Consider the following 15,595-nt stretch of genomic DNA (forward strand, 5'->3'; position numbering starts at 1 on the left):
ATTTGACTTCGACAGCGAATGGAAGACGATGACACCACGTCTACTGGGCATCTGCAACTCTAAACACACAAAGACGAAGGCTTTTACACCTTGAAATCCTTGCGTGTTTTTCTACAGTGTCTGATTGAGTGGCTGCAGTTTCCTATTCTGTGAGGGACCTTTTCTCAAAGCATGATGGGGTTTTCAACTGGAGGCTAAATCAGAGTAGGCAGCATATCAAAAGAAAATGGCCTTCACCAATCGGAGCTTTAGCCTAAAATGGTTTTGATATAGTGAAAAATGTTACAGATTCACAAGGAGATTCATGACTTCTAATAAAGAACTTGATCTTGAATTAAATTGCATGACTCATTCATCCATCTGTTCAGAATGGAGACTGGATTCCCCTCGCATTCAGTCATGGCTTCTAGCTTAAAGCTACACACAAAGATAAAAACCACATGAACCAAGTCAGAACTTTTACACAACATCACAGAAACAACAGACAACAATTAACCAGGACACTTAATATTCCCATGAGCCTTTGCACCCATGCTGCTCATAGCGAACGCCTCACTGACCGCTGCAATACTGATACTAATAATTAAAAGGAATAGACATAAGAACATCTCCTGAAAATCAAACACGCTTCATTTTTGAGGGTTTACATCCACAAAGGAAGAAATCCTACATGTGCTGCACATATTACACCTTCAAATGGAAAAATAAAGGCCAGAGCCTGAGCTGCATTAGTTCAGCTCCATTTGTTCCAATCTGTTCCAGGAACACGTCCTTTAAGTGATATAAAGCAGGGGCCAGGAAATATCAATAAGTAATCACCAAAGCCAAAAATATGACACCAGCAAAAGTCGGCATGAAGGTGACGGCCGTGTTTGATAGTTTGCTCCTGCATCGTCCTACTTCCACTGCAATAATGAGCACAATGAATAAAGGCTAAAGCTTCAAAATAAGAGACGACCCTACACTAGCATAAATGGACATAAATGGGTTGATAAGAACATAAGACAAGAATATGTCTCGAGAGCTATACAGTTTTCTTGTCGTACCTTGGTCAGCGAGCAGCAAGTTTTAAATGCGACAGCAGCCACTTCTAACATTTCCATGAAGTACATCTGTTAAATAGACACTAAGTTAAAAAATAATTAAAAACGGAACTCTGACTTATAATGAGCTTTGTGCACGGAGGAGCTCGTATGAATTTATATGACGCGTGTTTTTAATTCATTTCAACTTGGTAAACAGCCTAAAGGAAATGTACTGATTAATTCTGGATCGATTTAGCTGTCTGTAAATAAGTGACGTTTATTTAACGTAGTATTATTCTCAGGGTCACAAGCTGCTTCACAAAATAAAATAAAACCAGAGAGTAGCGGGACACAACACATGTATTCAACAAAAAAACAGGAAGACAATAAAAACACATGGATTCTAACACTAGAATGCACAAATCCAACATAAATTCAGTGGGTTTTTTTAAGGCTTGATGAGAAACTGCAGAGTGTAAATCTATAAACAGAGTATTCTATTATGTTGGGGCCACAATTAAGAAAACACAATTCCATTTTATTTGTATAGTGCCACATCACAAAGTACGTATCTCAAGGCACTTCACATAGTGAGGATTCGGACTTGCAGTATTGTTACGATCACTTTTACTTTTTAAACTGGCTCGTGAGCCCAGAGTGGAGGATCTGAGTGAACTACTTGGAGCAGGTCAGCGATGTGAACATGGGCCTGAGCCTGAGGAGCTCTATGTGAAAACAAGCATCTTAAAATTCATTTTGAATTTAAGACAGATTGACACAGCACAGGTCGGCAGATTGACACAGCTGCCTTCCCAGAGTTCCTTTGCTGACCAAAGTCTGTCGTGCTATTGCTTCCAAATCCTGGGAGTATAATTACCAGCTGAGATCAGATATGCTGCATTCAGTATTGATTTAAACACCCTATTAAAAAGGCTTTAATCTCTGTGTGTGAATTCAAATCAGTCATATTTGAAATGTTTCTTGTTTTATTATCTGTGTTTTTATCCTTTGTAAATTTGTTAAGAAAGGTGTGATACAAATACATGGTATTATTGTTAGTGTTATGATTATTATCATCAGATGTGTTTGTCTTAGTCTCTGCGTGCCTGTAGTGCTGCCACCTGCTTTGCTTTTTCCACCTAATCTGCAGATGTGTAAAGATTTGTGAGCCGATAGTGAAGCAGATTGAAGCTGTTGTGTAACTGAGACCCTGTACATCTCTGTCAATTATCAACTCATCAACACGTGGACTTATTTTATCCCCTGCGACGAGCTTCTGTGAATGTCAGTCGGAGCACAGCACCTGTCACTTCAGGAGATGGCAGGGAGAAAAACTGCACTCGCTGTGTTTCTCCTTTTCAGCTCAACCCTTTGTTTGGTGAGAAATTGTGTAATTTGCCGAGTTATTATCATGTGATAACTTGATTTGATTAAAAAATCAATAACATGATTACTTTGCTTCTCTTGTTCAGCCCACAGAAAAAATATCAGGTGAGTGATTTTTTTTTTTTTGCAGCAAGTAAAGCACAGACTTGAGTTCAAGTTTCTTCAACTACTGTTTGGCCTTCACAGATTACGATGTGGACGGTGGACGGGACCTGGACATTTTTGACATAAATGAAGGTTTGCAAATACAAAACTTTTCCTTCTCAGGTCTTCACATCATTGATATTATTATTACTCAGTGACAAATGCAAAACCAGTTCTCTTTGTGTGTGGACTCCACAGAGGCAGGACTGAATCTTGCAGAGGGAGACATTGTCCTCGATAACCGTTCATAATTTTCCCCCTGCACGATTACATTTTTTTAAAGATTCCTTATGTTGTTGCTTTCTTTGCCTTTATCCACCGCTGCAGAGGCAAACTCGGAACTCTATAATAGGGGATGAGTACAGGTGGCCGAAGACGATCCCGTACTACATGGAGGATGACTTGGGTAAGAGTGACTTGGACTTCATGCACATAAGAGGAATATGGATGGATTTATAGGATATTATCACGTATATGAACCCTGTGGCTCAACACTACAGTCCTCCTGTAAGAGCTGCTTTGATACATGTAGCTCCTTAACATTGTGAACAAACAAAACTGTGAATTTTACAACGTAGCAGCAATAATCATAATTTAATGAAGCCAGTTGTTTTTGATCAAAATCTTATCACCAAATTCATTGTTTTAAATGATAACACATTAAAAACAATATTTTATTTGTTAATATGTTTCAAAAAAGTCCAACTAACATGACGTAACATCACCAAATAAGATAACATACTGTATATTTGCTTTTTGGTGATATATAGTGATGCTTCAATGTTATTTTTCTATTGTCAACCACTCTTTGTTTTTAACATATTCCATATTATTGAGAAAATATTATTTTCTTTTTGATATATTTCCTTTGGTGATTAAGAACAGATTCCCTCGACAACATGGGTCTGTCACACAGCTAAACATCTACAACTAATATCCCAAACAGATTTAAACAAACCCCAATTCCTGAGGACACGGTCTAAGAAAAATTTAAATCCTAACAGACAACATGGAGGGTGGGGTGGGGTCAAAGGCCCATGCTTGCTGCTGAATGGAGAACACAGGCGCTGTAGGGTGACGTCACAGTGTGGCGTCTTGCTGCTGCTTTCTGAAAGCCCATTCTTGATTTGGCTGAACTTGTCACTGTGTCAGTATCAATAGGAACCACTTCACTAACTCATTAACGTTCAATAATTAATTTTAGGATTAGTAAAGTCTCATCTTATCTTATTTTATCTTATACTATATGACATAATTTAGAGGTTTTATGGTCTCAAGGACTGAATGAAGGAGAAAGTGAAAAGGTGACGACAGACATGACAACGTACTGATCATTTTCTAACCTGCTGAAACGAAATCTTTACACAAAATTGCATGAAATCATCTCAGAATCAGAACACGTCCACACCTGAGTGTACAATGTGTGTATGATGTTCATTTACAACTGAGGTGGACATGTGAGTGGAGATAATCTTCAACCTTAACAGGCTTCAATAATTCAACAGATGCCTTTGATAAGTTGACACAAAATCACTTTAAAGAGAATTCAAAAGACTTTTACAGAACTGATTTATCATCTTTTCTGCAGAGATCAATGCGAAAGGTGTGATTCTGAAGGCGTTTGAGCAGTACAGACTCAAGACCTGCATCGACTTCAAGCCCTGGAGCGGGGAATCAAACTACATTTCTATTTTCAAAGGGGGCGGGTAAGGACTTTATGTTCAGTTTATGACAAGACAAGCTGTACTTCATGTTTAAGGCATTATGTGTTTTTTATTTTTATCATTGCAAAAAATGTCGTTCAGAAAAGACAAAATATATAATGTTCTTTAAATCTGTTTGATTCTTTTGTTTTCTCCACCAAAAGATGTTTCTCCTCTGTGGGTAACCGGCACGTTGGCAAGCAGAGGTTGTCCATTGGGAGAAACTGTGACCGCATCGCCACCATCGAACACGAGTTCCTTCATGCGTTGGGTTTCTGGCACGAGCAGTCCAGAGCGGACCGTGACGATTATGTCAGAATCATGTGGGACCGCATCTCAGACGGTATTGAACCAAAGCTAAATATGATCTAAACACTGCCCAGTCATGCTGCTGCATATCACTGATCCCTTTATAACACACCTTCTTCATGACTGCATGTGTATTATTAGGAATAGTCAGACTGAGGAGTGTAAAGCAGCGTTTATATACAGCCAGAAACACAAAATTAGTAAAATCACTTCAGTGTTCCAGAGGTTTCTAATGCAGACCTTGAAGGGAAGCACTTTTTGCAACAGCTGATTTGATGATGTGTGATAAAGAACATGAGTTGTTTTTCTGAGATAAGCAATGTATCTCATCTGATTTGACCTCTGTTGATGATAAGTCCAATTTATTATAGGCTGCCATTAAAGTATTGGGTACATTGATATGTCAGCGAGTTTTAGTCAAGGCTTCAAACACGTGTCAGTCGTTGAACAGCAACTTTTATTAGACTAATTAATTAATTAATTAATTAATCTCTTGAAATACGAACCTTGTATTTGGAGAATGGAGTAAGACGAGTACCACTGTTTGATCTACAGGCAGAGAAAACAACTTCAACACCTACAACGACACCACCTCCAGCTCGCTGGGCGTTCCCTACGACTATGGCTCCATGATGCACTACAGCAAAAACGCCTTCCGAAACGGCACCGAGCCCACCATCGTCACCAAGATCCTCGATTTCAGCGATGTCATCGGCCAACGCATGGAGTTCAGTGACAGCGACCTGCTCAAGCTGCACCGCCTCTACAACTGCAGTAAGAGACCACGGCTAATAACTACAAAATATTTAATTGTCTTTAATTATAAAAGTATCAACTTGCTCCAACACTGCTGAATTATTGATTCTGATTATGTTGATGTCAGCTGCCAACATGGTGGCTTATCTCCTCCATTTATCCCTCATTACTGTGTTGTTGATAAGTTTATAGCTGTTCAAAGTCCCTCTCCCGTGTGTGTGTGTGTGTGTGTGTGTGTGTGTGTGTGTGTGTGTGTGTGTGTGTGTGTGTGTGTGTGTGTGTGTGTGTGTGTGTGTGTGTGTGTGTGTGTGTGTGTGTGTGATTACCATCCGTCCTCTACAGCTCAGGGTTCCACCTTCCTGGACTCATGTGACTTTGAACGTGAGAACATCTGCGGTATGATCCAGGGAGAAGGGGACAAGGCAGAATGGGTCAGGGTCGCCGAGGCTGCCGGAGGCCCCGACACTGACTATTCCAACATGGGAAAATGCACAGGTGAGAATTATGCATTCAGCAGATACATGTCTCCGCTTTAAACGTCAATATCATCTTGAAACCACACACATCTCAATGAAATAAATGACTGCAAAAGTGAAGCCAAAACATCTGGATCGACCCCCTGCTGGCTGGCTGCAGTATAGGTCAGAAACCCTGCAGACGGGATATTAACCAAAAATCAAAGCAAGCGTCCCAAAAACATAATAATTCAGAGGTGGTTTCTGTCATTTAAGGTCGTTTGTATCACATTGGTGTTTAAGTGTTTATTCTTCCAGTAAGTTGGGTTTTAATTAGCTAATTAATATGCTAAAAAAAGGTCATGGTTGAGAAACAAGATTGACTCGTGAATTTTTGCTTTATGTTTCAGTGGCCTGTTGCACTGTGCATTGAAAGAATTCTTAGGTGTGGACATTATTAATCAAGTGACATTTGGATCCTCAGGTTCAGGATACTTTATGCACTTCAGCACAGCCACAGCCAACACTGGGGACACAGCTCTGCTTGAAAGCAGGCTCCTTTACCCCAAGAGAGGTTTCCAGTGTCTGCAGTTCTTCTACTACAACAGCGCCGGGCCCAGTGACAAACTGAATATCTATGTCCGAGAGTACAACCAAACAAACTCCAACGGCACACTGCGCTTCATAAAGACCATAGATGGTGAGTATCACTGAATCCTCCATTTTGACTTTTAGAATTGAGCCGGTGTAATGTTCAACACATGTCTGTTTCTACCTGGAGCAGGATCCCCTCAGCAGCTGTGGCAGCTGCACCACGTGAGTCTAGATGTCAAGACAAAGTTCAGAGTTGTCTTTGAAGGGTCCAAAGAGGGCCCTGGGCCCTCGACAGGGGGACTGTCCCTGGATGACATCAACCTCTCCGAGACCACCTGCCCAGAGTTTATATGGCGCGTGAAGAACTTCAGTCACGTCATGGACAACACTACAGTGAACACACCAATCTTCAGCCCGCCATTCACCTCCAAGGAGGGTTACACTTTCCAAATGGGGCTGTACCCCAGCGGAAAGGAGGGCTACCCCGGCGAGCTGTCGGCCTACGCTCACCTGGTGGCCCGCGAGGGGGACACCGGGCAGAAATGGCCCTGCCCCTGGAAGCAGATGACCATGATGCTGATGGACCAACACCCGCACATCCAGAAGCGCATGTCCAACCAGCGCAGTGTGACTACTGACCCCAACATGAAGGCAACAGGTGCCATAAAAATAATAATTGACTTATTCTTTAAATTGAAGCACATAGTGCAAATACAACTTTTGCTGTAATACTGTATTCATCCATCCTTTTAAACAGACTCTCAACAGTTTTTCTGGGATGACCCTCGCAAGGTGGGCTCTGAAGTCACAGACGCGGATGGGTCCAAGTATTTCCGAGGGCCGGGCGCTGGGACTGCGGTGTACCTCACGCACCTCAGAGCCAAGAGCAGGGATTTTATCAAGGGAGGGGACGCCATATTCCTCCTCACAATGGAGGGTAAACATACAAAGCTTTTATTGTGTCCAATCATATGACAGATGTAAGGGAGGAGGTGTCTTTCACACAGAGCTTGTTTATGGCATCATGATATAAATATACATTATATCAATTATTCATACATCACTATACATACTCATCTCTCCCACCCGTGCAAACACAATTTACAGGACTATATACAGTGATGCATAATTACATCAATGACTCCTGTACCCAAGCACACTTCACTCCGCAATCCAATCAATGCTTGTTCATTTTATGTTCATCAGTGCTCCTCCACTTGAAAACCATTAACAGCTCTCTCTCTCCCTCTGTCTCTCAATTGCTCTCCCTCTTCAGATGTGTCTCATCTGAATGTGACCCAGCCTCTGCCTTCCACGATCGTACCACCCGTCACCTCTTCACCCACCACTGACGCAAATGCAACCACTGCACCCACCACCCACACCACTGCACCCACCACTGCAGCCACCGCAGCCACCACCGACACCATTGCAGCCACCACCGACACCACTGCAGCCACCACCAACACCACTGCAGCCACCACCGACACCACTGCAGCCACCACCAACACCACTGCAGCCACCACCAACACCACTGCAGCCACCACCGACACCACTGCAGCCACCACCGACACCACTGCAGCCACCACCGACACCACTGCAGCCACCACCGACACCACTGCAACCTCTGACGCCTGCATCAACGTGCAGTGTCTCAATGACGGGGTCTGTGTGGAGGTTGAGAGCAAAGCCGCTTGCAGGTGAGGGGATGTGACAGGTCCCAAAGGCTCTTTCCTTACCTCCATCAAAATGTAGCAAATTTCACACACTCATATTAGTCCCCTAAATATGATCAGAGCAGAATACAATATGTATACTATATCAAAAATTAACATTATTTCAATTATTTCAATATGGAGGAAAATATGGTAATCGAAAAGTGAAATCTCCGTCGCTCCATCTCTCTTCAGGTGAATGGTCCTCATTTCAAAGTTTATCAATTATAATGACATTTTTGGAAAGGGACGTTGGAATATTAGCTCTTGCAGATATAAACTCACTTGTAAGCTTATAATAATAGTAATAGTGATTATTACTATAATGTTATGTCCTGTTTGTTTAATCTGTAAAAAATGAAAATGCAGTGAAGAACAACACATTGTTTCCAGTCTAAGTTCAGCTCCACATCTCCTGGTCCAAGGTTCATATTCACAATCAAAAAGCAAATAAGCTTCCATCCATCCTTTATCTAAGATGAGTCCTTTTAAAAGCTTCAGTTTTCCACCACCACCACTTGGTAATACCTGAAAGTCTGATTTTCATCCTCTGTTCTCCAGGTGTGCGGTGGGTGATGACTGGTGGTACTACGGGGACACTTGTCAGTACAGGGGCTCCGTTATGGATAAAACCACCCTGGCGCTGACCTCTTCTCTGTCTGTACTGGCAGTCATGCTGCTGGTCACTGTTGTCAGCGTCATCTGCGTGAAGAAGAAGTATAAGAGACACAAGGGTGACAACAGCTTCATCATGGCAAATGTGAACGCCCCAGAACAACCATAATCACAGACACTGAACTTTGGACAGACAACAGAAACAAAAAAAATTTGAAATAAAATAAATCAGCTGAATATTTGTGTATCTTATACAGCAGGCTTCAGATTCAGATTTAACTCAAGTGCCTCAAAGGTAAAACATCATATACTATATAATAACATAATCTGAGAGTGCCCCCTTCTGGTAATTCAATGTAAAAACACCTACAGATATGTAAGAGTATTATTGTGCAGAATAAATTATTTTAAAACAAAAAGTTTCACATCAATGTCTTAACTTCACATTTAAAGTGCACACATGATTAAAAACAAGTCCCAGACGTGATGACTTATATTCACAAATTTAAAATTTATTATACCAAAGACAGGAACATTTGTGTTGTCACTTTTCCATGTAGATATATTTGTTTGTAGTACTGAACTTGACACAGTCATGCCGGTGATAACAGTTACTGTAGGAGGGAGGTGAGGTGGGACTAATATTATCCTGTGGGCGTCCATGTATGCTTGTGTATGTGTGTATGTGTGTGTAAATGTGCATGCATGCAAGTGTGCATGCAAAGATCCGTCTATTAGTGTTTATTAGATACAGTAATGTTGTATAGCATGGAATGCTGGGTATTCAGAACTGCAATTGCACATTAACATTTGTGTGTGTGTGTGTGTGTATGTGTGTTTCATATTTGTGAGTCTACTTTGTAAGATAAAGGGAAGTGACACCTCCATAACAGCAAACTCTTGGCGAACCGCACATTATCCTCCCCACCGTTACAACTTTCACCGACATACAGGTACACAGCTCCTTCAAAAGCATCAGTATACAACATTTCTCTTATTTACAATCATTGGAAAAAAACAAAACAATAAACAAAACAAAAATCACCATTTCTCTCAGAGAAGATTAGTAAAAGTGACTGAGTCACCATAAAGAGTATGCAACTCCTAGGAGTTAGTATTTAAAACTTCTACAAAAAATTTCTATGCCATTTTCCAGGCCAGGAGCCATGATTTACTGAAGAAATACAGTATTTTAAGTGCCCTATCTACAACAGTTAAGTGTGGTATTACTAGTGCACCATTCGACATAGTTCACTGATCATAAAAAGATTATGTGTCTCTGTTTTTAAAAAGTTCTTTCATCAACTTCTCTGCTTTCACATTGAAAGATATGGTAAATTCTTACAAAACAAACAAACAAACCATGTAATTGTTATCAATATTAACAAGTGCTGTGGTGAGCTAATGCTATTGCAAAGAGACTAGTGTTGATTACATACTCCGCTGGTTGTCTCATGTAAAAAACAAAGAAAAAGTTCCAGTCTGTGAGAAGGGCACGACCGTGGACACCAGGAGGGTTGAGTATCATTAAAGGGCTCGTTTGCTTGTTGTATTCTATGAGTTGCTTCGGTAAAAACAGGAGGAGCAGTAACAGTGCATGGTTCTCCAGGGATAAGGCTGTGTAGAGCTGGAAGGCTTTCATGTGCATTTTACAGCCTCTCGAGGAATCTCACTTCATTTGTGCCCACATTTGAGGGAAATGAGAGCGGTTGGGTTGATGTTGGGTTGATGTTGGGTCGTGTGCATGCTGCTGCTGGAAGGGAGATGAGGCTTTTAGTTGGTGCTGCTGTTCAGAGGGGGGTGTCGTAGTAGTCCATGGGCTGATCGGTCCCAGGTGGCTTTTGCTGTTTCTGCTGATGCTGCTTCATGATTTCCTTCACCTCCTCCTCCAGCTCAGGGGGGATGATGAACTGGTCGTCAGGGTCAGGCTGGGCTGGAGCTGTGAAGTAGCCGCCAGATTTCTTCGAGGGAGCGTCGGCAGCCACCTCGATGAGGTTGTGACTCTTTTCCTGGCGTGCCACTGACCCATTAACCCTCTTCTTAGCTGCTAACTTCCCTCCGTCCCCACCACCTGCTCCAACTCCCTGCCACATCTCGTCCCTCTCCAGTCCATTCTCGACGTCACCGAGGCTCATGTCGACACCTTCGTCGAGGGGCTCTGGGGTGCACGGCGGTGGGGGTGGTGGAGGGGGAAGAGTCAGCAGGGTGCGCTCTTGGCTGGTGGATGAGGGTAATGATGTTTGGGGCGATGACGAGGTGGAGGACTCTGCTTTGAGGCAATGGATGTCTGCCTCTACTTCCACGCGGCTCCCATTAGAGAAAACGCCAGCAATGGGCTCCTCATCCTCGCTGTCCAGCCCATTGTCTGACAGGGCGCTGGAGAAAGTGGCACTGGATAGCTGTCTCTGGAAGGACCCTGCTAAACAGGCAGGATGGAGGGCACAGCAGCTGCGGGCAGAGGGCAGCTCTGAACCAGGGAACAGGTACTGACAGGGCTGAGAGGTCGTGTGGCCATGCTGGTGCTGTAAGGACAGCGTGTGGGCCTGATGGTGCAGGTGGAGGTGTGGATGGTGGGGCTGGTCGTGCAGCAGCACCAAGGAGCTCTGCGGGGGTTCGTCAGATGAGGCTGTGGAGCCCACTTCGCTGCTCATCTCGCTGGTGCTGATCTCACTGCTGATTTCACTGCAGGAGGAAGGGGGCACGGGGAGGGAGCCGTCCGAGGGCCGCTCCTTGATGGCAGAGGACGATGAGGGGTAAGTGCCCAGGCCGGGGCTCGGAGGAGGCTGGGCAGGCTCAGAACAGCAGCAGGAGCAGCAGTCTTCACTCACACTGAGCTGGACCACAACAGCACTGAGGCTGTCGGTGCAACCGTATCCCTGCGCCAGCGTGCACAGCTTCTTCGCCGCAGCCAGGCCATCTGGGACGTTTCGAACAGCCTCTACAGCCTCAGTGGGAGACACAGTATCCCACAGGCCCCGGCTGCCCAGAATAAAGAACTCATCCTGGGATGTGAGAGTGACTGTCTGCACATGGGGACAAGGGATGACGGATGGGTAGAGAAAGGAGTAGCCCATGATTCTTGTAGAATCGGTCACACCATTCACCTTGTTGTCCTATAGGGAAAAAGTATAAAAATGAGTATCGTGCTTACATTAATTTCCTTTGGCACACAGTTTGCTTCAAGGATCTTTACCTCAGTGATAATAGCCCTGTGCTGTCGGATCCTGCGGTATTCCTCCTCCAGCCCTATGTTGTGAAGCAGGGACAGCGACAGTGGCTTCCCGTCACGGCACAGAATGGCCTGGCACTTGCCCACGTTCGCAGCTGTGAGGGTGAAGCAGCCGCCAGGGTCGGTGGGGTCATGGCGGATGTGACACAGAGCAGCCGAGCCGCCCAGTTTCTGACCCGCAGTCCCGAGTTTCCTGGGAAAGAAAAAAGAGAGGATTATTGTTTGCTATAGAAACTTGAACGCAGCCATATATGAGCGCATCGCTTCGCGTACCTTTGCATGACGAGGAAGGTGTTGGTCATGTAGTCCTCCTCGCTCTTGGTCTTGTGTAGTTCTTCAGCCAGCACGTCGTTCATCGTGCACTGCAAAAGGTACGGCACTTCCACATTCCGGTCCCCATCAAACACACCGTACAGAGCTTCACGACTTCCACAGAAACTGTTTACTGAAAGTGCTGCGACACATAGTCTGAAGAGAGAATGACAAACAAAAGATATATCAACTGCTCTGTTCACACTGAGAACACAACGCTTTCTATCTTTCACTTATATGACTGTACAGCTCCATCATTGTGTGACAATGCATGATTCATGATTTCAATAACCACTGCAACAATATCATTTTGAGTCATCGGGCTTTCACAGCACTCATTCTCAAGAGGTTCAGATTAGTGAGGCTTTGCTGGTCGAGTGTGATGACTGTGGGGTATTTTTTTTTTTTCCTTTTAACTCACTTGTTCTTGACGCCCGAGGCCTCTGTGTAACCATGACTCCACACAGCAGGCCCACCAGATGCCTCGTTCGACGAAAAGGTTGGAGGCGGATCAATACGGAAGCAGCGAATATTACTGGAAGACAACAGAACATGAGGAAGATCAAAAAGGCAGCATTATGGTGAGGCATAAAGATGCATGAAGGCTAAATATATAAGACGTAATGTGGTAATAGTATAGTCACACTAACAGATCTAAAGACGTCCAGCAGAGACACAGAGACTTACTTCAGCTGCTCGAGCGTCTTGTGATCCAGGTTGAGACGAGGGTTTCCAGTCAGGTCGAGCTCCTGGAGCTTGGGGGGCAGGTTCTCTGGGAGGGTGATCTCGCTCAGTTCGTTACAGCTCAGATCCACACACTGACGAGAAGAGGGCAAGATCTCAACACTCAACACAGATACTAATGAGCTCAAGGGCTCATAGAGATGTGCTACTGCTATAGGATTACCTTCATCTCCATCAGCTGCATGACCTCCGGAAAGACCTCGATGGCGTTGGAATGGGCGATGAGCGTGTGCATTCGCCGGCAGTTCATAATGGTCGTGGGCACAGTCTTCAGCATGTTCCCGCTTAGGTCCACCTCCTCCAGCTCCTCCAACTTGGCCATTTTACTGATGGATGAGACAAAGCAATGGGTGAGCTGAGTTGTGTATCGCAGGGCTGAAACAATTAATCGGATGCTCACAACATTATACCACTAATACAAAGGAACATTTATTTCATTTCTTCATATTCATATAAATTACATATTTTTCACTATTTTCTGACAGTTTACATATGAGATGATTCATAAAAATCTTTGATAAAAATAAACAGTTTAAACATTCATCAAAATAATGAATTATTGATCAAAAAAATGAATAGAAATTGATTCAGGCTGGAGTATAAACTGTGACGTCTTTACCTGGCTGGGAAGGTCAGGAGATGGTTGTACGCCATGTGCAGAATCCGCAGATGTGAGTGGCCCGTCAGCATGGGCACACACTTGTCCGTCAGCCGGTTGTTGGTGAGGTAGAGTTCCTGCAGGATGCTGTGACTCTCCTCTGAAAGGCTGGAAGGCGGCAGGTGCTCCAGCTTGTTGGCTGATGCATTCACGCATCGTAAGCTTAGGAAAGAAAATTGAAGAAAAATAATGAGATGAAGAGTCTTCAATTACAAACATTTGTATGACTTCCTACTTTTATGATTCTCTTTAAAACACACCCCTCTCCCCTCCCTGTAGTGGTTGGTTGTTTTTTATTTCCCTGCTATCTTTGCCCTTGAGTATCTTGCCTGCCCTCGAGTAAAAATCCAATTCATGTCCTTCATTTTCATTTTCCCTCTGTTAAATCGAATTTTCAGATGTCATGTGCATGATCTGATGAAAACAAAATTAATTGCACCGGATGACTAATGCTACCTGTCAGATTTGAGGAACAGGTTGCAGGGCAGCTCCACCAGTTGATTGTGCTGTATGTCCAGAACCTCCAGCAGAGGGCGCTCCACTCTTTCAGGCAGCTTCTGCAACTGGTTATGTCCTGCACTCAGCTTCCTAAGACTGTTGCTGCAGAACAACCTGCGGCATGAGGAATATACAGATGGTCAGGTCAGAACGAGAAGATCAAAAATAAACGGAGGGATGGAGGGAGGGACAGACAGACAGACAGACAGACAGACAGACAGACAGACAGACAGACAGACAGATAGATAGATAGATAGATAGACAGACAGACAGACAGACAGACAGACAGACAGACAGACAGACAGATAGATAGATAGATAGATAGATAGATAAATAGATAGAGACAGAGAGAGACTGACAGATAGGTAGAGATAGATGGATAGATAGATGGATAGATAGATAGATAGATAGATAGATAGGCAGACAGATAGATAGATAGATAGATAGATAGATAGATAGATAGATAGATAGATAGATAGATAGATGGATGGATGGATAGATGGGCCTATGTGAACTGTAAGGGAAGTCGACTAAAATAGTCATGGAAATGAGAGTAGAGCAGCAGGAGGTTGGGGGCGAGGACGGATGTGAATTCAGAAAATAGCAGCGCCTCTAGTGGAGCTTGCAGCTGAAATTCATCATCCTGACACTTATTGGGTAAAATATAAATCTACAGACACTGATGGCACCAGAAGATGAGACAAAGAGGAAGAACAATGAATAGACAGAGAGAAGAGGAGGAAGTGCGCTGCATCTGAGTTGACCTTCTAAAAGGCTATATAAAGAGGAAGAGAATGGACGAGGGCTATGGAGATCACAGGCTATCTGTGTGATTTATGAGGCTCTATGGGGGATAGATGGGGGGAGACAACAATCCTGCGCTGTACTCTCATTCACAGGACACATCGAGTGAGAAGGGGAGGCTCACCGCGCAGGGAGCTCGGCGATGAGGTTGTGGCTCACGTCCAGAACTTCCAGCTTCTTTGCTTCACACAACCAGTCGGGCAAGGAGTCCATATGGTTCCTACAGAAGGAGAGGGGGAGATGATGATGATAAATTATGTGCAGTTTTTCAAGGGAAACACTTTCCACTGAATAGTTACTGCATGTAGTTGAATTCTCAACAGTCCTGCTCTAGAAAACACAAGGCAGCATCTTCTATTCTTGATGTAACGTGGCGTTTTTTTGTTTTTTTTACTTCTGTCTGTTTGTATTTCAGAAAGATAACACAAAATCTACTGGACGGATTTTGACAGAATTTGGTGGAAGGATTTGGGTCAGTGAAGAACCCATTCAATTTTGGTGCGTATATGGATCTGAGGGGGATCCAGGGAATAATCATTAATCTTAATGGAAAAAAAAATCAAGCACATATAGGGAACTAATGTCTATGAGAGTGTGAAATTTCATGCAGCTTATTTAAATGTAAAGGGACTGGTGAAGGTATGCATT

At 43.6% G+C, this 15,595-nt stretch overlaps 2 protein-coding genes across 2 annotated transcripts in view; one reads left to right on the top strand and one right to left on the bottom strand.

Annotated features, from left to right (window-relative positions):
- Positions 1-1,843: 1,843 nt before the first annotated feature.
- Positions 1,844-9,148, top strand: LOC109638837 (meprin A subunit beta-like). The gene is made up of 15 exons (XM_069510889.1): positions 1,844-2,403; positions 2,498-2,516; positions 2,598-2,648; positions 2,754-2,805; positions 2,891-2,961; positions 4,144-4,261; positions 4,423-4,601; positions 5,123-5,341; positions 5,666-5,818; positions 6,263-6,478; positions 6,563-7,030; positions 7,130-7,309; positions 7,649-7,769; positions 7,923-8,072; positions 8,649-9,148. The coding sequence occupies exons 1-15, from the start codon at positions 2,308-2,310 to the stop codon at positions 8,869-8,871; spliced, it is 2,316 nt and encodes a 771-aa protein (XP_069366990.1). The 5' UTR covers positions 1,844-2,307; the 3' UTR covers positions 8,872-9,148.
- Positions 9,149-9,193: 45 nt separating this feature from the next.
- Positions 9,194-15,595, bottom strand: part of phlpp1 (PH domain and leucine rich repeat protein phosphatase 1) — a 41,618-nt gene continuing 35,216 nt past the window's right edge. Inside the window, exons 9-17 of the mRNA XM_069510884.1 lie at positions 15,072-15,167; positions 14,102-14,257; positions 13,607-13,807; positions 13,151-13,313; positions 12,931-13,061; positions 12,665-12,778; positions 12,205-12,399; positions 11,896-12,124; positions 9,194-11,815 (exon numbers count right to left, since the gene is read on the bottom strand). Coding sequence (XP_069366985.1) covers positions 10,493-11,815; positions 11,896-12,124; positions 12,205-12,399; positions 12,665-12,778; positions 12,931-13,061; positions 13,151-13,313; positions 13,607-13,807; positions 14,102-14,257; positions 15,072-15,167 — 2,608 coding nt within the window. The 3' untranslated portion in view covers positions 9,194-10,492. The remainder of the gene's footprint in view (positions 11,816-11,895; positions 12,125-12,204; positions 12,400-12,664; positions 12,779-12,930; positions 13,062-13,150; positions 13,314-13,606; positions 13,808-14,101; positions 14,258-15,071; positions 15,168-15,595) is intronic.

This window comes from Paralichthys olivaceus, chromosome 16 (assembly GCF_024713975.1).
Source record: "Paralichthys olivaceus isolate ysfri-2021 chromosome 16, ASM2471397v2, whole genome shotgun sequence".
In the NCBI taxonomy this organism is placed as follows: domain Eukaryota; kingdom Metazoa; phylum Chordata; class Actinopteri; order Pleuronectiformes; family Paralichthyidae; genus Paralichthys; species Paralichthys olivaceus.